Source organism: Centroberyx affinis, unplaced genomic scaffold (genome assembly GCF_046629955.1).
Source record: "Centroberyx affinis isolate AG114_WGS23_722 - 3 ecotype Tasmania unplaced genomic scaffold, CSIRO-AGI_Caff_v1 ptg001983l_1, whole genome shotgun sequence".
Classification (NCBI taxonomy): domain Eukaryota; kingdom Metazoa; phylum Chordata; class Actinopteri; order Beryciformes; family Berycidae; genus Centroberyx; species Centroberyx affinis.
In genome coordinates, this window is record NW_027280329.1 from 16,667 (window position 1) to 44,661 (window position 27,995).

Sequence of the window (27,995 nt, forward strand, 5' to 3'; positions counted from 1 at the left end):
GGTTCACATGATCACAACTAGCACCACAGTCTGCTTAGCTCAGTCATGGCTGAAGAAATGAATGACTTCTTAGCCCTTGTATTAGTCCAAGCACATCTGAACCGGTTCTCTGACAATATAACCTTGAACTCTTCGATTAGACAGTGGGAGGAGTCAGTGTCGATCTTGTCCTTTTGTTTTTCACCGATGATTTTACCACATATGTTGCCTATCTTTCCTGGTCAGTTTTTGCATGGAACCTCAGCAATAAACCAGAGGGGGTTCAAATCAGCAGCCATTCAGAGTTAATGTCAAAGGTCGATATCCTACCCACAATGCATTCTGAGACATTTGAAGTTCGGTGGTGCTGGGTTTCCATGGGGTTTGTTGGGTTTACGGGACTCTTTGGGTTTGTTAGATCAAGGAGGTGAACGGTTAGATCAATGTTGCCATGCGGTCTGTTTTGGGACATTGATCCTTCTCCCACTGGGTTTGTGGTGAGACATTTTCTGCTTTGAAGTGACGCCAAATGGTGTAATCACGACAAGGTATTACACACGGCTCTATGCAACTCTCATGTGAGACGTTATCCATTACTTACAATGTGTTTGAGTTTGCGCGCATGTGTGCGTGTGTACACATGTGCCGTGTGCATGTGCATCTTTGTGCGCCTTGTATTTTTTCCTGTTTGTGTACAAAGTGAGCATGTGTGCGAAACAGCACCTTAGCAGTGTGCGTGCTCTTGGGCCCTGGAATCATATCCCATATCACAAAGAATAAAGTCTAGCCTTGTATGCAACCTGCTTTATTTCATATCCCTTAGGAGTCACGTAATATGTTCTTGCCAACCCACCTACCCCCTAATAACCCCCAGTGTTTTCTGTGCCTTGTTCTCTCATTGGCTTAACGGCGGGGAAGTGGGACTACCGGGGGCAATATAAGGAAAGAAGCAGGAGAAGCCTGCATCAATCACCAACTGGAGGGGATGGAGTGAAGAGTCAGCACCGTCAACATCAGCAGGTAAGCTGCACTTGTCACTTTCTCTTTCATCACTTAATCATTTGTTTCAATTGTAGTGGCCAACTGTAGTAAGGTGGTGGAGTCACTTAATCACAGTAAACAGCTAAGCATAATGATTTTACCCCATCTGTTGTGTGTATTCTACTAACCCAGCCCCCTCTCTCTCTCTCTCACAGATCTACACTGTGCCAAGCCCTCAGCATGTCATCCATTCGCCTGGTCTTCCTGTTGACCACTCTGCTTGTGGTCCTGATGGCCACCCTGACCTCCAGCGCCAGAACCACACGCTGGCCCAAAACTCAGACGACCAAGAAGCCTCCTCGAGCCGGGGCCAGCGGAGGAGGCGGTGGATTCAGGCGGACCACCACTACGACCCCGGCCCCTTCCAATATGCACACTGAGACAACTGACGTCATGATGGACGCCTACTCCCTGTCCCCCACAGACAGCACCACCTACCCCAGCGACACCTACCCCACTGAGTTCCACACAGATGCCGTCGCGCCCCCTGGGAGCAACCTTGGGAATTATACCCTCGACTACAACGAATGCTTCTTCAACTTTTGCGAGTGCTGCCCGCCAGAGAGAGGCCCTGTGGGGCCCATGGGAGACATGGGCCTGCCTGGACCACCGGGGGAGAGGGGCCTTCCAGGTAAAGCTAGACCGTCATTATTCAGGACGATAATAATAGGAAAAGAAAAGTAGCACAAGTCTCTATGATCATTTAAAAAAAAAAAGTAGCCTATACACTACTACAGTACAGTCAACACATGGATTTTTCTTTATTTTTACTATTTTTCACAGTTTAGAATAATAGTATAGGCTTCAAAACTATGAAATAACACAAATGGAATCATGCAGTGATCAAAAAACAAATTAAACAAATCAAAACTATCTTATATTTTAGATTCTTTAAAGTAGCCGCCCTTTGCCTTGATGGAAAGGCAAAGGCTTTGGAAAGAAATTCATACATAGGCATCAACTTCACTATTTATATTTGTCTAAAAAACAAATTTCAAGCATTTAAGAACATGCCTTTTGCTATGCCTTGTTCTGCTCTTCTCTGTATCCCAGGGGTGCCAGGGGAGAAGGGTGAGCCAGGGCCCATAGGTCTTCAAGGCCTGGAAGGGCTTCCCGGAGCCAACGGACTCAATGGTGACATAGGTACAACGGGACATGGCAACAGGGCCAGCTGTTGTTGTTTGTTTCTTTTGTGGATCTATAAAATGTCACCGCTTTGTGTAAATACTTTCTGGGTGTCATTGTTGCACCCATAATGAAGTTGTTTTTTTTTTGTATTAAGATTTCCTGTAAGCATCATTATATTTCCAATGTGTCATGCATGCTTTTATGTTCAACAGGTGACAAAGGTGATCAAGGACCTGTAGGACTGCCTGGTGCTCCTGGACTCGCAGGGAGACAAGGAGACAAAGGTACGCAGTGTTCTACCAGAGCTAGCTAGCCACATGCTTGATTATACAGTAAGTCGGTGTTAGATAATCTGTTTCAGTTGGGCTGAATTAGATTATATTTTTTAGAATTAAACTGATTATGATACTGTGTATCACCATTTGAAAAGTCAAAGGTTTTGTTTAGTTTGTTTGCTAAAAGAACCTCTTCACACAGGTGACCCAGGCCCCAGAGGAGAGAAAGGTGAACGTGGCCTGCTCGGTTTGAAAGGGGACCCGGGAGAAAGAGGAGAGCCTGGACAGAATGGGACTAAGGGCAACACTGGGAAAGAGGGGCCTATGGGTCCCCCTGGGGTAGCCGGTACAAAGGGTCAGAAAGGTGAACAGGGAGCGGTAGGGGAGTGTTTACCTGGAGAGCGTGGACTGAGCGGCGACACGGGCCCCCCAGGAGTGAATGGAACCGACGGTGCACAGGGAGAGAGAGGGGAGCCAGGGCCTCCGGGAGGGAAGGGGGATACCGGGGCCAGAGGGCCCCCAGGTCCCCCGGGTGGGAGGGGCATGCCAGGGATGAAGGGGGAGAGAGGTCCTAAAGGCGGACGCGGGCCACGGGGCCCTAAAGGCCCGCCTGGCGAGAACGTGGAGCCGATCCGTTCCGCCTTCAGCGTGGGCTTGTTCCCCAGCAAGTCCTTCCCCCCGCCAGGCCTGCCTGTGAAGTTCGATAAGATATTTTACAATGGGGAGGGGCACTGGGACCCGGCGCTCAGCAAGTTCAACGTCACCCACTCGGGGGTCTACTTGTTCACTTACCACATCACTGTGCGGAACCGGCCCCTGCGCGCCGCCCTGGTGGTGAACGGGATACGGAAGCTGCGGACGCGGGACTCGCTGTACGGCCAGGACATTGATCAGGGCTCCAACCTCGCCCTGCTGCAGCTGACTGAGGGCGACCAGGTGTGGCTGGAGACACTGAGGGACTGGAACGGTGTGTACTCCAGCAGTGAGGATGACAGCACGTTCTCCGGCTTCCTGCTTTACCCGGACCCCAAGGTCGACCCTGCTGTATGACATCACCGCAACCTTTGACCCTGGAATGAGCTCTGCTTTCTGACTTCTTGTCTTCTTCTGCACAACCTTCTGCTTATTGCACTGCTCTGTCAAATCAATGTGGCTCCACTAAATGCCACTGCTGCCTGTGTACCTGCTTGCTGCTGTCATACTAACCAAAACCAAATGCTTTGCCTGCCTTGCTGTATTTGAACATGGATGAGTTTTCATTGTACCACTGTACGCAGCGCTTTAATTCTTTCTAACAATGCATTAAAAATGACTATGCTTGAAATGGCTTTGAGTTACATTTGTTTAGAACCAGCACCATAAGCTTTATTATAATTACACCACAGCAACTACTGAATTTATAAGCCATTAGTCATGGCAAAATAATATGCTGTAATGTCTGAGCCAGCGGGGGCAATAAAACTTACAATCAAAGCATTTTCCATTACATTTAGTTCCCACTAGAGGGCGCAAGTAGCTCATGTTTTGCAGAAAGCGCTGGGGATTGAGTATTGCTCCTCTTTTGCAGACGTCAATATTGAGAAAGTAATATTCATTTAAGACAACAAAAATAGTTGGCAGACTGAAAATGAGAAAGGTTTGCAGAGTTAAAATCAAGATGTGGAATATGGTTCCAGCAAAGGTGATATTCTGATGGATAACTGTCAATCAAATGCACAAGACCTGAAAGATTCAACATGCTCTCATCCATTTGGTGAGTGGAAAGACAACAGGATATACACGCTCATAATGCAGATACCATTCACACAGCAGGATAGCAAAGATAATTCTTGGGAATTCTTATCCATCCACTCTGGTTCCAATTTCTGAACCTGCTGAGCAAAGAAATTCATCCAGTAGGCATGCTATGGACTCAGAAAGTGAATATGGAGACTCTTACTACTCTACATCAGACAGTGCAGCACAGGAAGAGGGCACTCCTCCTGATTTCTGATTCAGTGAAGGAGATATTCATGATTCACATCCACAGAAACCACCGCAGATTGATAGAGGTGTAAAGGAGTCAAGCTGTTCTAGGTAGGACAGTGAGGGAGATACGAGTAAAAATAGCATGGACAGAGCCATAACAACAATTTAGCTGCCTTGGTACCAAAAAGGGGAGGATCATTTTGAACATTTTGCCCCCCTCAAACCAGGGAGAGACGAATGCACCATAGATTATGCTCTGGTGTCCCCATAGAGTACAATGAAAAATAGCATTGACTCAGACTCTAAACCATCAAGGCCTCTCAGCAGATTAAAATGTAGCAAAAACACTTTTACCTGCATGTCTTCTTCATTGAAAAAATGGTGGAAACACACACCAGTATAGTTTTTGATTCTTCATTGAAAAACATTAAGTGGAGTTCCAGTGGAGAATCTGATGTTTCTGACTCTTGTAGGATCAGGAACAATTACTCACTAAACTTCGCAAATTTTTAAATATGTGTATATCTGTATATCTGAACTCTTTAACATGCTTACAGTACTATTTCCATTACTGTTGGATTGTTTGTTTGTTTTTTATTCTGACAAATTAAAAAAAAAAAAAAAATAGCCCTACAACAGGTATCTTGAGTATGTTGTTCAAACTAATACACCTGAAATATTGAATTATTGATATTGATTCATTTTGTATTTTATTTCCATTGGGAAACCCTAATCCCTCCAAATATTTAATCCTTCCATATTTAATCCTATAAGATTAAAGGTTGTGAGAACCTTTCTCACAACCTTAATCTTTTTATAGAACTTTATGTCACATGATGGTTGAAAAGGAAATCTTTCAAACAAGCTGGGGTGAGCAGGTTTTGTGAGTTTGGAGTATCTGCCGTTTTCATGCAATAATCTTCCTCTTCCAAGTCTTTATATGACATTTTGACATTTTTTTTCATACAAACAAATGTTGTATACTGGGTCACATCACATGATTGTATTGGTATATAGTAACTCATAATAGCCCATTTTCAGACTCATCAACAAACTAAACAAACAAAATGAAACAATGAAACAAAATAGCAGCCTTCATTGCAAACCACTCTCCCTTGTGCTCTGTGCATTCAGGACAAGTGAATTTCCCTCTGGAATGAATAAAGTACTCTCTCTTTCTATATCTTTCTATCGCTATCTATCTACAACACTGGGACTACAGGGCATGCCTTCACCCTCTTAAGTTTGGACTGATATATCATATGCAATAAAATGAAGATAATCTATAAAAATATATAAATTTGTAAATATGTATTCGATGCAGAATTACGGCCCAAGCTCATTTTAAAAGTTACGTTTTTAAAATTAACTTGGACAGCATGTGAAAATTTAATTAGCAATACTGTTTATTACAGGCCTATCTCTGAGTTATTAGCATGTCTGAAATCTCCTTGACCTGGTGCATGTATGCATGTTTCATTATTCATATTTGCACACAAATTTGCATATGACTTGATATAGCTATTGTGAGTACAGCTTCCACCACAGAACGTCTATTTTTTCAGACACTGATAGGCCTAGAATAAGCCAGTACACTTACCCATAATCCCCCCTGTAGAAAATTATTATAGCCAGTGTCGCATAAGAAAACACTGAATTATTACAAAACATCATAAACATTGAATTGTTATAACAATGTTTTATTATTTCCTAATACATCATGAAAGGTAGTGTTGGATTATAGCTACTCCACCTATTTACTATTTCCCTGTTTTTGTTGTTGTTTATTTTGTTTTGGTATTGAAAAAGAGGGTGATATTGTTAACATTTTTTTTTCAAAATCTAAACCAAGAAGAACCGAGAAAACCAAGAATATGTAGATCTATACAGATGTAGTAAAAAAATAGAGAACAATATCATATCATATCATATCATATCATATCATATCATATCATATCATATCATATAGGACTTTTGAACTAGTCATATAAATCAACCAGAATGCATCACACGCCTTAATCATCCCGCCAAGTTCAGTTTGGTATACTAGGCACACTTGCCACAAAAGAAATTACATTCCTGACATAATGTAGATGCCAATGCTTCCTTAGTGAGTACAAATTTGTGAAAGATGAGCTTTTTTTCAGAATCTTTATTGTTGCTGGGAGTTTTTTCGGATTATGACTAGAAGGGCATTTTTTCCAATTGATATTTGGGTCCTAATTAAGCTAAAAAAAAAAAAAAAAAACCTAACCCTAATCCTAACTACTGAAAAGAACATTTAGGATCAATTGAAAGTTAACCTTATAAAATGAACTAAAATTTGGGTCAATTTCATTATATAAGAAGAATACTGAAACTGAAATATGCATTTTTTTGAAACCTGTTAACCAGGAAAATGTCAGAATGACATCTCCATCTGCTGGCGAAGGAAGAAAATTGTCATCTACTTCAAATTTCCAGTGTATGTGCTGTGTGTGTGTGTGTGTGTGAGAGAGAGAGAGAGAGAGAGAGTGTATGTGTGTTATGGGTGTTTTGTTTGTTTATTTGTTTATAGGCCTATCTGTGCATGTGTGTAGGTGTGTGTGTGTGTGTGTGTGTGTGCATGCATGTGTAAATATGTGCGTGTGTGCGCGCATTTATGTATTTTCTACTACTCTGTGTGAAAATATAAATAACTACCTTGGCGGTGTGTGCAGTGTAATCTGTTCCCAGCAGGCTGGATCCCCACTGTGAGAGAGACAGTATATTGTTCCTGCAGCGCCACAGATAACAACTCATTAGCATACTGAATCATTTGGCTGCAAGAGCCACTCTGCCACCCATCTGCACTGAGCTGATAAACACACACACACGCCAGCTCATGCACACGCACACAGAGATGCATGCAGAATACACACACACACCCCACACACACACACACACACAAGCAAGCTCATGCACGCGCATCCACAAACATACACATGTGCACGAACCCTACACACACACACACACATACACACACACACACACACACAAGCCTCCTCTCATTCCTTCCCTTTCAATCCCCCATATACACTCCCTCTGTATCCCTCTCTTTTTGTGAGTCTGTGTCTTTTTGGAGCGTCAGAAACACTGAAGCAGGTAAATGTTTGGCAGGCATTAACCCAGAGAGCCTCTCAGTGAAGTCCCAGCACACTCAGTCCGGAGCACAGGAGAGGTCTCCAAACACCTGGATGTCTCTGATGCTCTTCTGGAAGCAATTAGTTTTTGAAATGTATAAGTGCTGAATCTGTTGTAGTCGTAGTAGTAGTCACAAAGTCTGTTTTCATAAAGTTATGGAATACAGGGAACGCAGCATTTACATGGCAAAGCTGCAAATGTAGGAATAGTAATGTTGTATCAGTGCACTACACATGTATATATGCAGAAATTCTCATTACTGGCCAAGGTTTTATGAGCTTTTGGTTTTCAGCTGCATGGGTGAATAATTTACGGCGAGTGAGCGAGCGCGGTGGAGGCTGTCGAAACCACTTTCACAATGGCAGGATATCCTGTAGGTCACCGCGCCACGCTGACCTCTACAGGAAGTTGTCACTTGTTGGGAGGAAGTGAGGATTCCAGCCTCCATCGGGGGCGTTTCATGGGGAGGTTGTGGTTTTTTACGATACACTGTGTGCAGATAAGGTGGGGATCAGTTGCATGGTGTGCCGCTGTCTGCTTTTAGGGATTAGTCAGTGGTCTAGATTATGCAAGAGCGTAAAAAGTACTGAATTAATTATATATGAGGTCATGTGACACAAAAGTACCATGTTATGTATAATTAAATAAAAGCCACAATATGCTTGAGTGAGATCAGATGCAATGCCTTTTCCTCTGCGTGTTTTATTCAGGACTTTTGTATAAAATTCATCGATTTAACATTGGATATATTTATAGATACAGCTATCATACAACAAATATGTCATTACCAAACATACAATGTCCCTTTACTGCAATTCATAAAATACCATAGTGACCAAAGGTACCAATATAGGCTACTAAGTCCTGCTGAAAAAGCAGAATAACCAACAACAGTGAGCAATACGTAACTGTCTCTGTCAGAAAACTGCTGGTGTTGTTATGATATTAACAGTGTGTGTGCGTGTGTTTTTGTGTGTGTGTGTGTGTGTGTGTGTGTGTGTGTGTGTGTGTGTGTGTGTGTGTGTGTGTGTGAAAGGTGGCAATGAAGGGATTTATTTGTGTACCTTACTAAACTACAACTGCGTTACAGTTTTAAAAAAACAACAAAAAAAAAAACACTGAAACATAGACATTCATATAAAAAGTACTGCATGAGTCAATTCATGATTTCATATGACCCATATATTGTACACTTTAAGAAACACTGCATGTCCTGTACCTCCACAGCAAATTCAAATAATAATATTCATCTTCAGGCTGTGAAATTGCCTTATTTGGTGGAATTTTTCTCATCACCAAACTGTAACAGAAGTAAATGGTACCACATTTGATGTAATAAGTTTAATTGCTTGGTTGACATTTTGAGTTCCTGTCATCTCTTCTCCTCTCCTTTCTTCTCCTTCCCTGTCTTCTAAAAGACCTTTTGCTAGTAAACCCGTTAACAAACACACTACGGTACGTCTTAACCACATTACTTGAACTTGAGTCACTGTCAATACATTGTGTAGTGGAAATATAATGCTATTTACAGTACATAACTGAAAGGGTATGATCAATCTCAGTCCAGTTATATCTGTTTATTGCCGCCAGCTAAGGTATAATTTATTTGTTATTAAATTTAAATTAAATTGGAGTAAATCTCCAAGTTTTATTATTGATGGAAGATTTAGAGCCACAGCGGAGACTCGCGGCATCCTCAGGATAACTCAGGATCACTGAAGCATTGCTCTAAAATTCAAAATTAAACATGAAAACATTTTGGTAAGTGTTTCTTGATTGTTCCTTTTCTTAGTTTGCTTTGTTTTGTTTTTTTTATGATATCCAGTATTTGGACTTTCATAACATGGATTATTGGGAGTTCTTATCCGCAGGTCAGTCAAAGACATGAGACATGCAGAATTTACAAGTCTTTTGTTGGATCAAATTCAGAATCACACCAAGCTATCCACCAATACCGCCTCAGATGTAGCGTGGAGGCAGGAACATTCTTATGATCCATTTTGGACACCACTATCTTAGCTAGGTAGAACCTGAATCTCCTTTCTACACTGAAGACTCAAAGCTAATGGGGTCCTGAGCATATCCACCTCTCTTTTACGGTCCATCTCATTGTTCTTTTGCATTCTCAGGTTTTCTGGCACGGTCTACATCATTGGCATCAGCATCATCGGCGACTGGAGCCATCTAACGGCCGTCCATTGCGCCTCAGATCCCTAGCGGCTAGATGAAGTGGGGGTCCCCGTGTGGCCGGTAGAGTCCTGGGAGCCGGCGGTGAGTCCTGGTCCTCTGTAAAGCTTTCAGGACTGCCCTCGCCGTCGCCGTCGGGCAGGCTTCCACAGCTGGAGCCTGGCGACATGGTCGCCAGAAGATCGTCCCTGGCCAAGCCCACCACTGTGTCCTGATGCGGTCCGCCCTGGGGGCCCCCCTCGTGGGCCCCGACCCCAACCAGCAGCCCCGTCTCCCCATCAGTTGTGCTGCCAACGTTCCTCCCTCCGTCCTGGTCCTCCAGGAGGTTGGACAGGAAGCTGATGTACTTCATAGCTAGCCGCAGGATCTCATTCTTGCTCAGCTTCTTGTCCGGAGGGTGAGTGGGGATGAGTTTGCGAAGCTCGGCAAATGCCCCATTTACATTCTGCTGCCGCCATCGCTCACGACTATTAGTGAAGATCCGACGCACAATCTTTGGCTGGCCAGCTAGGAGAGGGGAGGGGAGGAATAGAGAAAGGCAGGGAGAGAGTAAGGAGCAGGAGACACGGGCAGGAGATGGTAATAGAAATAAAACGAAAGGAGTAGAAACAGAGAGAGGATGTGGGGGGTAAATGGGTAAAACAATACAGAGGCATAAGGAAAGAATGGGTGGGAGGGAAAGAGGTAATTAAACGGACAGAAAAAGGAGATGAGATATTTGAAAGTGGAGGCAAGAGGACAGAGGGACATAGGATTTGAGAGAAATTCCCTCACAGAAAAAAAAAATCTCTCAGTCAAACTTTGTCATTGCGGCGGAATACCTTAATCTCCTGTTTAACAGCCCAATAGAGTCAAACCGGTCTTTGAGATCACTTAATGCAAGTTGCAAGATTGTCCTTGAGACATAAACCATGGAGACTATAGACGATGGAAGAGCAGGTCATGTTTAGAGGTTTCCAAGAAGAATTAAATGGCGTGCTGCATACAACGTAAATAGGATGCACGGAAAACAGCTGTAGGGTTTGGCATGCCATCACTGTGGCGTATCTGCATTTCTCAGTGGAAACTGTGAGATGTTCCAACCATCATGGCACCAATGTTTGTTTAGGAGAGCGTGGTCCATATTTGATATTCTATGTTCATTTCATTTATTTAGGTATGAGGAAAAAGTGCAGGTAGTGAGACCCCCCCTCCCCAACAATGGTGTATTCCAGGCTATTGTCGCCCTTGGAACACACCCAGTCTATCTTAATCCTTCAGCCCACTCTGCAGTAAAACCTTGGCATGGAGGCAGCAGCAGCACCCCCACCCTCCACCCCTGTATATGGCAGTGAGTGGGCAGTGGTGGAAAGGATGTTTCAAATGAACTAAACCCCAAATCCGCCTGAAAAGAGCTTACTTTAATGGCATGCAGGTACAAGTATTTGACATTCAGATTAGCAACATTCATTTATGCCATGAATTATGATGTATTTATTCCTACGGGTTCAGCACTTGTGCTGAATTTTCTATTTGAGAGGCATCTTCTGCAACACTCAGATTAGGTACAGCATAGATCTGTGTCAGTGGATGATTGTGATGGAATGACAATGGAGATGAGGAGGGGAAGTTTAGGGGACAGTATTGGCAGAAGGAGGACACAGCAGAAGTGCGTCTTACCATACTTATAAAGATCTAAAATGCGCCTACCCTCGTCGAGTTCAACCTCGTAAGGCGCCGGGCGGCGCTTTACCCTGTTGCTGGGGTACATGCCGTACTGCTCCGACTCCCCTCCGAGACTACAGCAACAGAAAGCAGACAAAAGGTGCACAGGTACATAAGAAAACATAAAATTAGGCATGCATCATTTCTCTCACTGCGTATAACCCCCCACAACCCCCCCTCTCCTTACACATGCACATATGCGTGCACACACATACACTTGCACACCCATACTTCTCTCTCTTTTTCTCTTTGATACACACATGCAGACATACATGCAAAATCTAAAGGTGGGAGTCAACTGTATAAAATCCATTGTCATTACACTGCAAGCACCCTTGAACCTATAAGTCGTTGGAATATGGTGATTGTAGCCAAATGACCACCATCAAACTCACGGCCTCTTGGCATGATTACTCACAAAATGAAACTTGCATTCATAAAAATCATTGTTTCTTCTTTTTTTTTTCCTCTCCACCTTTACCTGTTGATGGCGGCGAGAGGTTGCGCCAGGTTGTAGAGCATCGCCCGGGCCGGGACAGGAAACGCGTTTGGGCTCAGCTGGACCATTCGAGCGTCGTCTCGTTGCGGCGGCGGCAGCGGCAGCGGTGGAGGTCTGCGAAGTTCCGTGATCGGCACCAAATGGCTTTCAGTCCTCTGCTCCACCGCTTTTATAGCGTCCCTCCTCGAGAGCTCGATCACCGGCACTTCCCTTTTCAGGTCAAGGGCGTTGTGAGAGGCAGTTTCCTTGGCAACGCCGTTGATGATGATGCTGATGCTGGTCCCGTTGCTCGAGTTCTGCAGAGGAACGTCATCCGTCTCCTCAACCCCCTTGAAGCTCCCTCCCCTCTCCTCCCCCTCCTCCCTCCTCGGGTCCTCATCCTCCTTGCATCCGTTCAGTCTGGAGATGATGGAGGAGTCCTCCCGCTTTCCAGGACCGGACTCTGCGTCGGGACTTCCAGGACAAAGCTCCGGCTGCCGTTTTTCCATCATTTTTACCCTCACGACTCACTCAAGTCCACTATGTCCTATATAAGATTTTTCTCAATTAATATATTGTTCAAAATATGACTTAATTATTTAATTCTTATTTTTTAATAAACGAAAACACACACTGGTATGTTTCCCATGCAAGCCTGGAAAATTAAAAAGCAAGGGTTTGCATCGATCTGCATGTTGTTGATTACTAGGCCTTAAATCTAGAAATCTAGAAATATTTTTCAACATTAATAGGCTATAAATTGTTGGCTAGATTGATTTTAGCATTGGCTAGTATTAGACTGAATTAATTGTGTTCCAATATTTCACAAAGATGACACAAGTGCAGACATTTTATCTCAAGGGAAAATGACACAAAAGCTATATGACTATTAAATTAAAACATGAACTGTTTTAAACCTCCTGGAGGTCCATATTTCTTCTGAGATATTGAAGGTTTGGGAGGTTCCCTGAACGTTCAACTGACCAACTGCCTAGATTAGGACATACGATTATACTCCATATAGTAGCCTAAACAAATTTGCCTCAATAAAACATTTGAAATTTTCAAATAGTAGCCAGTGAATTCAAAGTCAGTGAGATTTGTCAAACGTTAACTTCTAGATATCATTTGCAGAGAGTTTTAGCCATTGGTTTGTGCAAGCATTGTTGTTTTTATTCTTTTCTTTTCTTTTTTACGAACCTCACATTTTAGCTTGGCCTTCAGCATAAATTTACATCAGGCTATCAGGCTAATAACCGAATGAAGGTTAACGCCTGAGTTGGCATAAAATTTACATTCGAAAATATCAATTAGGCTAGCTACTTTCGGCTACTGATTATTTAGAGGTGAAATAATCATATAGAGCCTATTTCTACGAACATAATTTCCATTCTTCGTCGGATTAAAATCCCTCTTTTTCTCTGCACTATAAAAGCCTTCAGCAAATCCTGGAATAGCCTAGTGAACCCTAAAATACATTTGGACCTGAGCATTTTCGTGCTATAGATGTCAACGTGAGTAGGTTGTGTAAATGTTGTTTTATCGTGGCCTAGGCCATAGACTGTATTAGCTATAACGGCGTTGGTGTTAAAGACGAACATCAATGGGTAATCGCTGCCCATCACGTCAAGAATAGACCCCAATTAAGTGTTTAGCCGGTGATTAATTCGATAATGTCTCCACAGTATTATTACAAATAAATAACAAAAAAACAATTAGCCAATACAAAACCACACTTCCAATTCTGGGAATTCTCTAATAGGCCTTGCATCCGTTATACATCCCGTAGTCTCAACCATCGGATCGGACAATAACAAGAAATATAAATATTCCGTATATTACCCCAATACAATTTAGACGCACACAGTCCAATTACAGCCCCTAGAGCAACGAATACGGGGGTTTAAAATAAATACATGCGTTTTCGCACTTACCGTTCCTGCCGTGTTGTTGATGTTACTGTGTAAGTGGAGCCATTTTGTGAGTGGGTCATCCATGTCTGAGGCTTTTTTCTTTTTTTCAGTGCCAGTTGTGGAGCAGTGTGTGTGTGTGTGTGTGTGTGTGTGTGTGTGTGTGTGTGTATATATGTGTGTGTGTGTGTGTGTGTGTGTGTGTGTGTGTGTAGCTGAGTTATTCCTCGCCGCATCCAGTGCGCTCCCTCAGTATGGGGAGCGGAACACAGGCCGCAATGTGGCCGGGTGAGATAAGCGCACGGCAGCGGCCTCTTCATTCCCGATAAGCCCCTAAACCCATTATTTATGAAATGATTCATTATTATTTGGCTGTCGTGGGCTATATAGGCTTGTGGAGGGCAAAGCATAAAAAAACGATACGGAAGCAAACAGGCACGGCGCAACGGCCTATAACGACGTGAGGTATAGCCTGAGCTATATAGTTGAGGTGTTTTAATTTTTTGATGAAAGAAACAAAAGCTAAGGTTAAGCTTTTGACCTATTTATATTTTCAACAAGGGGCTCTCGCTAAGCCTGTTTATCCTGAAATAAGATAACTGCTGATGGCAAAGGGTCGTCTATACCTGTTTTTTTTCTTAAAGAGAATAACAATATGTCTATTGATTATTACGCCTTGAGCCTGGCTCTACACTGTTGATAGTAGATTGCCAATAATGCGGCTCTAATTATGATAATGATGGCTTAATTAAATGGGACATATTTCCTCATTCAATATGTTTATAGTTAGCCTGACTTGGCTGTAAAACAACAACAACCCGAAAACGACAACAACAACAACAACAACAATAATAACAATAATAATAATAATAATAATAATAATAATAATAATAATAATAATAATAATAATAATAATAACAATAATGACAAGAAGGGGTATTCCATGTCATTGTTTGTGCTGGGGGGCCTAGGTTGGCAGTCCCGGGGGTCCATGGGGAGACATGGCTGGGGGAGATAAAGGCGTATCGGCTTCTGCTCCATCAGATAAAAGAGCAGGAGATCAACGGTGACGCGCTATCAGAGCACATTCAGGATAGCCCAAATGGGGCAGGTAGCGGCCTAATAACGGATTTTCCACACAGCATATTTTGCTTGTTAACGCGCAGTAAATAAAAAAAAAAAAAAACATCAGACAAATTTTGAACTTACATGGCATAGCTTAGAGTAGACCACCCATAATGACAGAGACTTTACCACACAGGCTAATTTATTGGGCTCTAGCCTATAATTAAATGTTATTATAGAGGCCTGCCTGGTGGGCGTGGTCAGTTAATTGGCAATAGATAGATAGATAGATAGATAGATAGATAGATAGATAGATAGAGTCCAGCTATTTCACATTTCAAGGAATCGAGGGATAATGAAGGTGGGCATTCCTATTTCTTGTCCCACAGTCAGTCACGACCTTAAAACAGGCCTGTTGAAAGAGGAGTCACGATTATCATCCTACATCCTGTGCGTGGCAACAGCAAAGCCATGCACAATAACCCTATACTTTTTTTTTTTTTTACATCTTCACATAAAACCGCAGTTGTGCCAGCAATAGGCCTACATTTAAGAGGGAAAGACTCAGCACATTTTTGGATCGAATTAACCCTTTCAAATTTAAAAATGAAGCATGATTGGATTATGCAAGCAGCCGTGGCTGATTAAATGTAAAAGTTGCATGAGCTGTATACTTTCAACTCATGATAATTAGTTTGGTTTTCATACAACTGAGCACTCTAAGTTCAGATGAATAAGCCTACATTGACACAGCTAAAGAAATGGAATTAACGCCAACAGATGAGATTGTGCACAAGCATTTTTTACTGTGCATACTAGGATTTGACATTTCTTTGACTTTAGATATAAATAGGCATAAAATCATCTTTGTGACGGTTTAATTGAAGAATAAAACTTTTTACAAAATATAACATTTTTATTTAGAGGCAAAATAGTATCTTCATTTAATACTTTACAATCTCATGAAGGAATGGGTGATACAGCCACGTGTAAAATGAGGGGACCAGAGCCCTATAGGGGAGTATGAAAAAGAAAATGGCTTATTCTATGTATTGTCATTGTATTGCAGCATCATTTTTAAAACATAAAAACATTTTTTTTTCTTGTGATATCCAGATAGCTCTTTGGCCTGGGAGTCTTATAGGCCAAGATGGCATTTGTACTAACTCAGATAACTGTAAATCAGTTTAAATTAATCAAGATAGTTTTGCACACAATTTGAAACATGTGGCATGACTCTACTCCCATTAATTTAGCATTTGGAGTGTGTTATTGTTTGTGTTGTACCTACCAGAGAACAAAACCAAATATTACAATTTTACTGAGTTCTTGGGTCAAAGAGCAATGTGAATATCACATGAAAAAAAACCCAAAAAAAACCCAGGAATTATTTAGGGATTATCCCTTATTTTTGGGCCTCTTATCATGTATTGCCAATTTTCAAGCCAAAGTAGCCATTTGCTTTACTTGCCATACCCTATCTTTTGCACAGCCAGCATCAAATATATAACTGGTGCATGCTTGATTGTCGATTCTCTTCATGAGAGGAAATTAATTTGTAAAATGAGTTTCTAATTTTAGTAGAGATTTGGAGAATAGTTTTAAGATGGGGATTATAAAAGCTACTTTGTGAAACCCAGCCCTGGTCATCCACATCAGACCATGAAACACACCTCTGTGTGTCATGTGTTGGGTTTAAATTAGCATGTCCAGTGTTAAATTTACATTGGAATCAGAACATGTGTACCATCTATATAGTCACATTTCTAAGTAGCCTAATCCTCTTTAGTATTGGCTTTGTTTGTTCAATATCTTTGTTTTCAAAACATAACCATTGCACCATTGCAACCAACCATTTTGCAGATACTTCTATCCAAAGCGCCTTGCAGTGGCATGAGAGCGCACACATTATTTAGCATGGAGTTGCACCAGTGGGAATCAAACCTCTAATCGAAGCAGTGTTAGTGCATGTACGCATCTTGCTATACAAAACTGAGACTGAAATATATGCTGACTATCCCACATCTACCATAGTGTATATTCCATCAGCAGTGGTTGCAGTGATGTATTAGGATCCCATGGCTCCCAGAGAAATTACTCTATACCATGTCTATATGTTCCCAATCAGCGCTGGTTGCGGCGGGACGGCATGATCCGAAGAGATGCGACCGTTTCTCGGGTCATGAGGCGCGTCACCTGGTCCAGACTGAGTCCAGCCACAGCCTCTCCATTCACCTGTAGAATCTCATCCCCAACGTTCAGGAGGCCCACGTACAGGCCCTCGCCAGCACCATCACCCACCTTGTCTACATACACACCTGGGGGAGAGAGGTAATGTGTGGGAATGGTGGGAGGGGGCAGAATTGGGATGGGGACAGGTGTGAGAGAAACAGAAAAGATGGCAGAAGGAAGGAGATAGAGGGTGTCTTTCAGTTTTTAGCTAGCCATACAACAGATACATACAAAACCATATCACAATCAATATCATTAACATAAAACATCTCTACCAATTCTCCATAAGGAATTGCACTTTTGCACTTTTACACACAAATTTTACACTCTGATTAAATATTGATTATATTTTATTTATGTATTTACTTATTTATATCTGTGGATGATAAAGTTTGTATTCTATTCTATTCCATTCTATTCTATTCTATTCTATTCTATTCTATTCTATTCTAATCCATAATATCACAGTCATTCACAGGATACACAGCATGTCATGGAAGAATATCCTAACTGTTGGCTAAGAGAACAGAGTATTTGATTATGGGTTTTTTTATTTACTTATTTATATCTGTGGGCAATAAAGGACCTATTCTATTCTATTCTATTCTACTCTATTCTATTCTATTCCAAAATATCACATTCACAGGATACACAGCATGTCATGGAACAATATCCTAACTGTTGGCTAAGAGATCACAGTAATCCCACAAAATAAACAAATAACCATGAAAGCCACATTAATGAAAAAAGTGATCTGAGTATAAAGAGAACGTGGATAGATAAATTACCAGTGTCTGGTCGGCCCTTGCCCCGAGAGATGACGAAACCAAAGGGACCACTGGGGGGTCTGATGAGCTGCAGGAGGAGGGTCCCGTCAGGAAAAGAATGGGTGACCCGACCAAATGGACGCACCATTCTGGAGGCGAGAACGTCTTCCACGCTCAGGGCCCTATGAAGCTCAAGCTGAGGACTTTCAGGGCTGTGGCAGGAGAGATACAAGTCTATGAACTATTTCAATATGAATTTTCATATTTACTAAAAATGTGTCTTTCCTTCTTCATTATATGTCCCTCCCTCTCTGCCTTTCTCTCTCTGTGTTTCTCTCTTTGACACATACCTGGGTGCCAGGCCATACGGTATCTGCACCTCTCCCAATATGGTTGAGCGTTCTGTTCTCCTCTCTAAACTCTGCACAGAGGAGGCTTTACGCAGTTGGGCCAGTGGCAGCACCTAGTGGCAGATATAAGGCATTGTAGCAAACTGTGTATTTGATATTGGCAAAATTCACCAGATCAGTCTTTGCCACATTACCCTCTTGGCACGGACACTCCTCTAAAACTAACACGATTGTATTTGGTACCACACACAATATGCTAATGGAGACTGTGATTGGCTGGAGCAGATAGTTGTTTACATTTGCTGTCCTCTTCGAGTTGCCAAGAGGACAACAAGGATGGCTACCAGAGGGTGGATGGAAACAAGGACAATCTGAAATGCATTAATTGCGGTCCAGATGTCGGGCACTAAAGTTATTAAAAAAACATTAAAGACTTGGGTTGGTCATCCATGGCAAATAACTAGTGAAAGGTACACTACCAAAGTTTGGACACACCTGATTGAATGTACTGTGTTTTTCATTCTCTTAAAGCCATTTTGATCAAAAAGCTTATGCTTAAATGCTTGAAATTTGTTTCTTAGACAAATATAAATAGTGAAGTTGATGCCTATGTATGAATTTCTTTCCAAAGCCTTTGCCTTTCCATCAAGGCAAAGGGCGGCTACTTTAAAGAATCTGAAATATAAGATAGTTTTGATTTGTTTAACACTTTTTTTGTCATTGCATAATTCCATTTGTGTTATTTCATAATTTTGATGTCTTTACTATTATTCTAAAATGTGAAAAATAGTAAAAAATAAAGAAAAATGTGTGTTAGTGTATGTCAAAGCAGAACTGGGAGTTTATAAATGTGATATTTTCTTCTTTAGGCCCAAAACCTAAAGAAGAAAATTTTTCAAATCTTAGAATAATAGTAAAGACATCAAAATTATGAAATAACACAAATGGAATTATGCAATGACAAAAAAAAGTGTTAAACAAATCAAAACCTCTTATATTTCAGATTCTTTAAAGTAGCCGCCCTTTGCCTTGATGGAAAGGCAAAGGCTTTGGAAATAAATTTTTGAGTGAAAAAAAAAAACATCCAATATGTGATGTATTGAAATGGGACAAACAGGAGCAGAATACAGTAACAGGGTCAGAACAGGCCATATCAAAACACCACATAGCACAGTACACCACATCCATCTCTCACCGTGTGCAGGGTCTGGAGTGAGGGCGTCCTCTGTATGCGGATGCTAGGCTGTGGTCTGCGTGTGGGGCTGGGGGAGGCTGAGCTGATGCGGGGGGCAGCGGGGATACTGAGCTGCTCCATACTGCTGGACCGGCCGCCCTTCACCAGTCTCCCAACACTGTTCAGACCAATGGAGGAGAAGAAGCGACGCAGGGAGAGCTTGGGCCGTCCATCACGCTCTGGCACTGACTTTCTATAAAAGGGAGGTTATGAGGCATTATTTATTTGACAGTAATATAGACCCGATTAGTTAGTTATGTAAATTATTCAAGTACACCCACAACTAACCTACCAATCAATAGACTGAGGAATAGAGATCAATTGACTCAAGTGAAAAAATGTAAATTGAAACTATAGTTGCAATGAAAAATTCCACAGTTGAAAACAATTTGATGAAGCGATTATTTTACCAGTGGTTTTTCATCTCTACTGGCCTCAACAAGTCAGGTTTTTTTCTTTTCCAGAAGAGGGCAGCATTATCTCATGTTATCTTTATATTCACAGGATATTTTTAACAATAATAACCTGTGGACTGTAGGCCAGGGTTTTAATCTCCTAACCCCTGCCACTGGTACGCTCAAGTAGCTTTGGGAACAGGGGGGCAGGGGATTTATTGTCTGAGCTGTGACAGGAGCATTGTTATCTTAACTCACCGGGACCCGTCGGAGTTGTCCTCCCACATGGCCTCGGCCTTCAGATGTTCTGCCCTCAGCAGCTCCGCTCTAAGATCCTCGGCCCGAGACATGGCCAGGCCGCGCAGAGCAGAGCGGCTCTCTGAACCGGAGCCAGGGTCTCCACTCAGTGTCAGACCTGCTGGCAGAAGAGGACATACTGAGTGGACGATACTAGGCAGCTGCATGCATAGATTCTTGAAAGATGGTGTCAAAGGATCATTCTATTCTATTCTATTCTATTCTATTCTATTCTATTCTTACAATTTGCAAGGTCTTAATTCTGATTATGTGAATTCCAAAAAACAGATTTCATCTACACTACCAGTCAAAAGTTAAACGTTTGGACACGTCTGATTGAATGTACTATGTTTTTCATTATCTTAAAGCCATTTTAGTCAAATATAAATAGTGAAATTGATGCCTATGTATGAATTTCTTTCCAAAGCCTTTGCCTTTACATCAAGGCAAAGGGTGGCTTCTTTAAAGAATCTAAAATATAAGATTGTTTTGATTTGTTTAACACTTTTTTGATCACTGCATAATTCCATTTGTGTTATTTCATAGTTTTGATGTCTTTAATATTATTCTAAAATGTGAAAAATAGTAAAAATAAAGAAAAATGCTTGTGTCCAAACTTGTGACTGGTAGTGTATGATATTCTTATTTTGCAGAAAGTACAGCTCCCGCTCCACTTTTCCACAGTAGTAAATCCTCTAATAAGAAGGTATCACTCTATGACATGTAAACAGCAGAAAGTACAGGTCCTCAACTCTCTACACGATCCTCCACAGCTATTAATATCTATCTATGGCTCCGCTTATCCCCAATGACAACACACCTGTTCCATCTGGAGTGGCGTCCCAGAGCTCCGCAGCTGGCAGATCCGGGGTGAGCCTGGCTGAGGAGTACCTAAGAGTGGAGGGCCTGATACAGGGCACCAGGCTGGATGTTGTAGGGGCCCCTTGGATCAAAGTCATTGGGGCCTCCCTTCTTGGCTCTGTGCAGTCCTGGAGGGCCAAATGCTGGGAGCCCCCCTCACTTCCCTGATTTGAGTCCATCTGGAATTGAACCGTGGACTGACCTGCTGCGGTGCGGTTCTTCGAGCTTGACTTCAGGGCCGACTTTATGGGCAGCGATGGGGCCGGTGTTTCCCTGAGGCCACCAGATGCCTCCAGCAAATGGGGCTCCGCAGCTATGGGGCTGTCAGGAGCAAATGAGACAGCTCTACACATGCTGGCCCTGTTTCTCGGATTGGAGTTGCGTCGCTGAGCCCATGACGGACCGTATGGGCCGTGTCCAGACTCCAGGCGGCTCTCGCCTTTCCTGCTCCTTCGCCGCAGTTTCCCAAACCCTGATGGTTTCCACCCTGTGCCACTCTCTTTATTTTCCCCCAACACAAAAGCCCCTGCAAAAGTGACTGTTAAAGGAGCTTTAGGACGAGTGCTCACTTCTGGTTTATTCGGAGGCACCCAGCGAGGAACCATCTTTCCTCGTAAGTCCTCAGAGTTGCCAGGCTGCTGCGGTTCAGTGTTCTGGGGTTCTGATGTGACTGATGGAGGTTCCCTGACTACAGAGCCACATGCTTCACATTTCTTCACCACCACTATTATCTCTTTTATCACTGTTGCAGATTCACCACCGACACCAACATCCTCCTGCCTCTGTGACGGAGGCATGGAGACACTTCTCTGGCTTCTGCTCCTCTCTGAACCACTACTGCTAGAATCTGTATTACTTTCCGTCTTGCTCTTGGACCTCGGGTTCCCGGGCCTACTGCGCTCTCTCAGTCTATCTAAGTACCGAGACTCAGCCTCTTTCTCTGATTCGTCCTCGAAGCGTACCCTAGTGGGTGAGCAGCCGTACCGTCTAGAGCGAACTCCCTGGTCACCGGGGGACGTGTCTTTGTCATTGGGGATGAGGAGAGGACCGGATACAGATGGAGCTGTCACATCTTCTGTGGTTGGAACAACAGCCTGCTGCACTGGTGCTGGATTGGGAGGCCCAACTTGCTGCTTCTTACTGCAAGAAAGAACATATCACAGACATTTATAAAGCAATACAAATTTGGTCTGTAAGAGTGTTGTAAATGTGTTTGATGTCACAACCCGAATTTATTTGAAAGTGAAAGTGAAAATGAAGCTGAATCTCAGTAATCACTCAGGTATTTGGAGTAGTGTGATGCTGTAACACAACCAGATAGACACGTCTGGGCATATTTTTTATGGCTCCAATTTTCAGAATAAGACATTTCCGGTAAGAAGATAAATGAAGGATAAGGCAAGATGTAATGAGACATAGTGGCAGACACAGCTACCTCTGTTGTGCAATCATGAATGTAGGATCCCTTCGTGTGTGCAGATGTTCCTAATACTGCCTGGTGCGAATGCTTCCCACTGATATAAGAGGGGATTTCAGGAACAAAAGCGTAACAGTGAAACAGTTTATGACATGAACACGATTACATAAACAGAATGAAACCAAAACATCTCCACAAAATATCTGCTCTGCATTTGTAATTATCAAGCACGATCCAAAGCTTCAACTTATTCTGGGTTATGCAACATTGGCTTTGCCAAACAAAGACCAAGTGCAAGAGAAGGAGAGACAAAGCGGAGAGAAAGATTGATGAGGAGCCAAGAGAGACATATGGGTGGGAGGCTGAGGGATAAACAGACAAAAGCAACTGAAAGACAGAAACAGTGTTACTACAAAGTCATTTTCAGAAAGACTGATCAACTGACTGGTCAACAAATGGAATTTTTTGTCTTGTCATAACACACCCACTCACACACAGGTTGCATAAACACGCAACGTGAATAACATGCATAGTTTCTCACATGCAAATTGTGAAGATGCATGGAGAAGTCATAGTGAACAAAGGTTGATGCAGCTAACTTACACGTTGCATCTCTGATCAGAATGGGAGCGTCTCGGGGGGCGATCACCTTTGATGTGATTGGAACGGGCCTTGAGACGCGCTCGCTCCAGAAGACGTTTGGCTTGCTCGTGTCTTGGGCTCAGAGGAAGGTCATCAGTGAATACAAAGAGTGACCTGAAGAGAGACAGACAAAGGGAGAGAGAGAGGATTTAAAGATAAATAATTGAATGAACCAGTGAATGGAGCTTGGTGAACATGTGGTCAGACTGGGCTAGATCTCTGTCTTCCTGAGTGAAACAAGAGTGCTACAATATTGACCATGGATTTTCATGTTCAATCAACTTATTGGACATTGGATGACGTCATTCAAAAATACAAAGCTTATACTGCACGATGACATATCCAGAAAAATCATATGCGCCACAGATAGACTTAGAGTGAATTGAGCTGCATCTTCCTAAGCCGTCTTATGTAATATCAGATAGATAGACTGGGCGTGGCACTGGTGAGCAGCAGAGAGGAACGTCATCCATCCATCCTTACGCCCAGCAGCTAAGCTGCTCTGCATTGTGCCTCACCAACTGTACTTGTCTTTATCCCCTTGCCCAGCGATAAAGATAGCATGATACACCAGCCGTGTGGATTATCCTTGTAATGTGTGATTCATTCTCTCCTGTGTCAGGAGAAGAACATATTGTGTTTCTATAGATTACAGTTTGTAATATCAATGTTTTATCCCAACGTTGTGGTTGAAGTGTAATAATATGCAGGCCACGTTAGTGTCTCATTGTAGCTGTGTAGCTGTTTAATTCTACAGTTTATTAATGATAATGACAATATGGGGGAAATACGTGGCCTCTGAATTATTGGCACCCTTGCTGAAGATGAACTGAAAAGGCTAAATCAGATAAACAATGCAAGTAATGAGCCATACTGTATGTTCAGAAATTTCAGAAAATTGTTTATTATTCAACTGCAATTGTCCAGAAAATCGGTGTGTAATGTATCTTATTCCCCAAAAGACAAGTGTCAGAATCACTGGTTTCTTTTGTTGGTTAAATTCCACTTACTTGCATTATGACTGTTTCAGGTATTACTACTCTAAATCATGACATTGATGGTATATTACTCTGTCAAGTCTCAATTGCAGCCTTTCCATTTGAATTAATCCCTATGAGCTTTAAGACATTGATACGTTTTTGTTTTTTTTTCATTCATTTTAGTCTGATTCGTGTTGGTTTCCTCCGGGTGCTTCAGTTTCCTCCCACATTGCAAAGACACGCAAGTCAGGTGGGTTGGAGACTCTAAACTGCCCATAGTTGTGAATGATAGTGAGTGAGTGATAGCCCTGTGATGGACTAATGACCTGTCCCACCTGCATGCTGGGATAGCCCCGCTCCCTCCCCCCGTGACCCTGAATAGGAATAAGTTGGCATGGAAAATGAATGAATGAAAGGTACCAACAACTGACACCCATCTTTTAAAACATCATGAGATGTATTCAAAGGAAATTAAAATTTCTGAGTTCAATATTCTATTTCCTATTTTCAATCACGCCTTCAATGCCTCTTGAAAATAACACATCCCACATGTCACAGGTGTTCATTTTCAAGAGGCTGCTTGTTGAAAATTTTAAAAATGAGGATGAGGGAAATGGAACATGTGGCCATTCTAACTCCCTGCTTTACTCCCGAAAAAACACGCAGACTGAATTCCAACAAATTAAGCTGCAAGAGTGGAATTTATGAAGAGAGTATTATCAGGGTTGCATGCCACTAACATGAAGTACATAGCAATGTGCTGCTCACCTCGAACTGGGTTCAGGCTCCTGAGGGAGAATAGTTGAGTCTGAGTTGTTGTCCAAAACCCCAGAAGCACCTGGGAGTGGCATAAAACAGAGGAGAAGAAAAGTACAGATCTCATCAGATCTATGCAATGGACTGTTTATAGTACTAAGCTTCCTCAAATAGCTACACCACAAATTAAAAAAACAACAAAAAAAAATAATAATAATTAAAGCATTTTGTGTCTCAATGCATGATATAATACAAGACTATGAAGTCATCTAATTAAATGAGAATACATCAGAATTGTTTTGTCCCTCACTGCCAGAAATGAAGGACCTGTGATACCACTTCAATACACAGTATAGCTCCATGGAGAATTAACTGGAAAGGTAGGGTGAATGCAAAAGCACCTAGGGTGATTTTCTGGGGATATGGGTAAATTTTCCAGTTAAAAAGTGTTAACACTACTAAAATAAACTTGAAAGTTTTTCATTCATTGTACACGGGGGGGATCTTGGGTCTCGAATTTCTAGCTTTGGGAGAGAAACGATTATGTTCACAAGCTTGACTAAACTGATAAAAGAAATAGCATGTGAATTCTTAAAATAAGTGAGGTTCTCGTTTAAATAATAGAACATTATATTCACTGCTTATCGTGACTTTGTGCATGGTACAAACCCTACTGCAAATAGAGCTGTCAGACACAATGTGATCTTTATGCACATGCAGGTATTATGATGATTGTATGATCATAAGGATTTTCATAAACCTTCATAATATTCGATTCAGTGACAGTCTCATAGGTTATCCCTGACTGATCCTTAACGTCTGTCAAAACCACAGAGGTTATGCAACCAATGGCAGAAAGACAGAGGCAGATTCCGCAGAAGTGAGAGGAAAAATCATCTGATCATGATAGATTTACCATCAGTCACCCTTATGTCTGACACTGACCCTCTATCTGGCACTGACACACTCAGCACACACAGAGGAGACAGATATAGTATATTACAGACACACAATATGTAAAAATGCATAATCTCATCGCCCTACATGCACACAAAGACATTCGTCAGCACACCGACAGAGATACAAAAGCAGAGACACTTCCCCCACCACTCAGACTGCTAATAATAGCAACAACCTCATGCACATCTGTTCATCGGACATCTGTTCAACACAGGGAGTCAGCCAGGTTCTATACATGATTTAAATCAAAAATCATGGGCAGACAGCCACTGCAGCTGGGAAGCATTCAGATATTTTGAACTAAAGCTTAAAATAAAAAAAAATCCTTTAGAACTTTTTGGGCAAAAAATGCAATGCATACTTTGTGAGACAATTGCCAAAGCACTAATCTTCATTATCTGTCTCCACTGATAACGCCAACAGGTTACAATAGCAACAAGCCGACAACATTAACCTATATTTTACAAGCAAATTGCAAACGATAATCAAAGAACCAGGACCAAGCCACTCTTTTAGGGAAAAAAAAGCTAAAAACCCTTTAATGAACCTTTATGATGGCCTGTTGGCTGAAATATGTCAGCTGTTTTTGGTTGTTCCACCTACAGATACATAAGTGAAACTGCAGGGTCAGCCATAGTGGAACAACCCCACAGTTACACTTACAGTTCAATGCCTTGGTCAGGGACACTACAACAGTTTGTCAGACACCTTTTCCTATGTTTCCTATGTAATAGCAGCCAGTCATCAACCCACTAAAAACACACTCTCCCTTTGACGGGGGTGATGCACTCGCTGACTTTATGGGCACAAGTTGACCTCTCCATCCTCATGTCAAACTTCTGCCTCATCACAATTTCTTCACCCAGTAATTACAAAGTTTTTACACAGATCCACGTTTAAAAGTGTGAGAGAGAGACCATACCTTTACAATCCCCTCTGTGTGTCTCGTCTCCACAGCGACCGGAACTCTCTCCACCACTCTGCTCTCTCTCTTCCCTGCTGTTGTGTCGTCGTCTGTCCTTTAACTTCACATAGGCCCTCTGCTTCGCCTCTGCTTTCTCGTCGGCGGAGAGCATCCCGCTCTGCGAAGAAACACTCTCCCAGCTGCCAGACTTGCACACTCCCTTGACCGGATCGGCTGCCTCTGCCTCCTTCTGCTCATACCTGTCTAGGTAACACTCCAGACTGTCCGAGTGCTTGAATTCTGACGGTGCGTCGCTGTCTTCCACCGCACTTCCTACATCACTCCCGGTCCCTGCCTCTGCTGGCTTAGGTCTCCTCTGAGGCTCTGCCACTGCTGCTGTCTGAGTATAGTCCTTCAAAGGTAATGAGGAGGGTACGTTATGAGGGCTCACCCCGTTGAGGAGCAGTGTCTCTGGGCGTGCCACTCTCCAGAAGCCCTTTGGCGGTGCCCAGTGTCTGGATGATGTGGAAGACGTGGAGGAGGAAAAGGAGGACGTCGTAGAGGCAGAGGTGGTGGTAGAGGAGGAAGGAGCAGCCGGTGGAGGAGGGGGTGAGTCATCCTTACTACTGCTGGAGTTATCAGACAGGAGGCTCTCCAGACTGGCCCCCTCCCCTAGCCCACGAGGCTGACCTGACAGACAACTGACCTGGCCCTCACTCTTCTCTGCCCCCTCTGCCCCCATTCCCATTGCCCCCTGGCTCAGCTGCTCCCCTTGCGCTTCAGCTGGTGGGCTGTGGATCTCTAACCTGACTTGCACCTCTACCTCCTCCTCTTCCTCACTGCTGCTTGAATTCTTCCCTGAGCTGGATCGCCAAGAGGGGACAGGCAGGGACACCTGACCTTTGCCTCTGGCCCTTTGTCTGAGCAGGACTTCAGATGAAATCTGCCCTGCCGGCTGGTTCACCAGGACCTCTGTGTCCACCCTTTCTCTTCCTTTATCTCTCTCTCTCCCTCTTGGCCTTCTCTGTGTGAGTGCCTTCACCTTGGTCTGTAGTGCGTGCACAGCTGAACTTGGGGGAGGGGGGAATGAGGTGCCCAAAGAGGATGAGGGCGAAATAGGTAGAGGGGCAGGGACAGAGAGGATCCCCCAGTTACTGGGAGCCTCAGAAGGTGAGGGGGGATTGATGGGATTACATTTTCCTTGGATATTATCCACCACCCTCTCTTCCTCCATTGGCTGGTCAAGCACAGAATAATAGTCTGGATGGATCCTAGATAAAGAATGAAGTGTCACTGTTTTCAT

At 42.8% G+C, this 27,995-nt stretch overlaps 3 protein-coding genes across 3 annotated transcripts; 1 reads left to right on the plus strand and 2 right to left on the minus strand.

Moving 5' to 3' along the window:
• The first annotated feature begins 1,200 nt into the window (after positions 1-1,200).
• otol1a (otolin 1a) lies at positions 1,201-3,473 on the plus strand. The gene is made up of 4 exons (XM_071530816.1): positions 1,201-1,651; positions 2,074-2,163; positions 2,361-2,432; positions 2,626-3,473. The coding sequence occupies exons 1-4, from the start codon at positions 1,201-1,203 to the stop codon at positions 3,471-3,473; spliced, it is 1,461 nt and encodes a 486-aa protein (XP_071386917.1).
• Positions 3,474-8,241: 4,768 nt separating this feature from the next.
• Positions 8,242-14,012, minus strand: tal1 (T-cell acute lymphocytic leukemia 1). The gene is made up of 4 exons (XM_071530832.1): positions 13,857-14,012; positions 11,926-12,469; positions 11,430-11,518; positions 8,242-10,247 (listed from the first exon to the last, which is right to left on the minus strand). Exons 2-4 carry the CDS (start codon positions 12,432-12,434, stop codon positions 9,718-9,720), a joined length of 1,128 nt encoding a protein of 375 aa, XP_071386933.1. The 5' UTR covers positions 12,435-12,469; positions 13,857-14,012; the 3' UTR covers positions 8,242-9,717.
• A 1,815-nt stretch (positions 14,013-15,827) lies between these two features.
• Positions 15,828-27,926, minus strand: LOC139653828 (uncharacterized protein KIAA1614). Its single transcript, XM_071530817.1, has 9 exons — positions 26,711-27,926; positions 24,841-24,910; positions 23,054-23,206; positions 20,993-22,173; positions 20,134-20,290; positions 19,442-19,673; positions 18,243-18,359; positions 17,918-18,086; positions 15,828-17,215 (listed from the first exon to the last, which is right to left on the minus strand). Exons 1-9 carry the CDS (start codon positions 27,924-27,926, stop codon positions 17,022-17,024), a joined length of 3,489 nt encoding a protein of 1,162 aa, XP_071386918.1. The 3' UTR covers positions 15,828-17,021.
• Positions 27,927-27,995: the final 69 nt, after the last annotated feature.

Excerpts from the sequence above, each read along its gene's own strand:
- otol1a (XM_071530816.1), top strand. The coding sequence starts at position 1,201 with ATGTCATCCATTCGCCTGGTCTTCCTGTTGACCACTCTGCTTGTGGTC. Across the intron at positions 1,652-2,073 it reads GGGGGAGAGGGGCCTTCCAG|GGGTGCCAGGGGAGAAGGGT; the intron begins GTAAAGCTAGAC and ends TCTGTATCCCAG. Across the intron at positions 2,164-2,360 it reads CGGACTCAATGGTGACATAG|GTGACAAAGGTGATCAAGGA; the intron begins GTACAACGGGAC and ends TATGTTCAACAG.
- LOC139653828 (XM_071530817.1), bottom strand. The coding sequence starts at position 27,926 with ATGGAGGAAGAGAGGGTGGTGGATAATATCCAAGGAAAATGTAATCCC. Across the intron at positions 20,291-20,992 it reads CGCCACTCCAGATGGAACAG|GTCTGACACTGAGTGGAGAC; the intron begins GTGTGTTGTCAT and ends TTCTGCCAGCAG. Across the intron at positions 17,216-17,917 it reads CAAGGGCCGACCAGACACTG|GTGTGTATGTAGACAAGGTG; the intron begins GTAATTTATCTA and ends TCTCTCCCCCAG.
- tal1 (XM_071530832.1), bottom strand. The coding sequence starts at position 12,434 with ATGATGGAAAAACGGCAGCCGGAGCTTTGTCCTGGAAGTCCCGACGCA. Across the intron at positions 11,519-11,925 it reads CCTCTCGCCGCCATCAACAG|TCTCGGAGGGGAGTCGGAGC; the intron begins GTAAAGGTGGAG and ends CTGTTGCTGTAG. Across the intron at positions 10,248-11,429 it reads CGAGGTTGAACTCGACGAGG|CTGGCCAGCCAAAGATTGTG; the intron begins GTAGGCGCATTT and ends CCCCTCTCCTAG.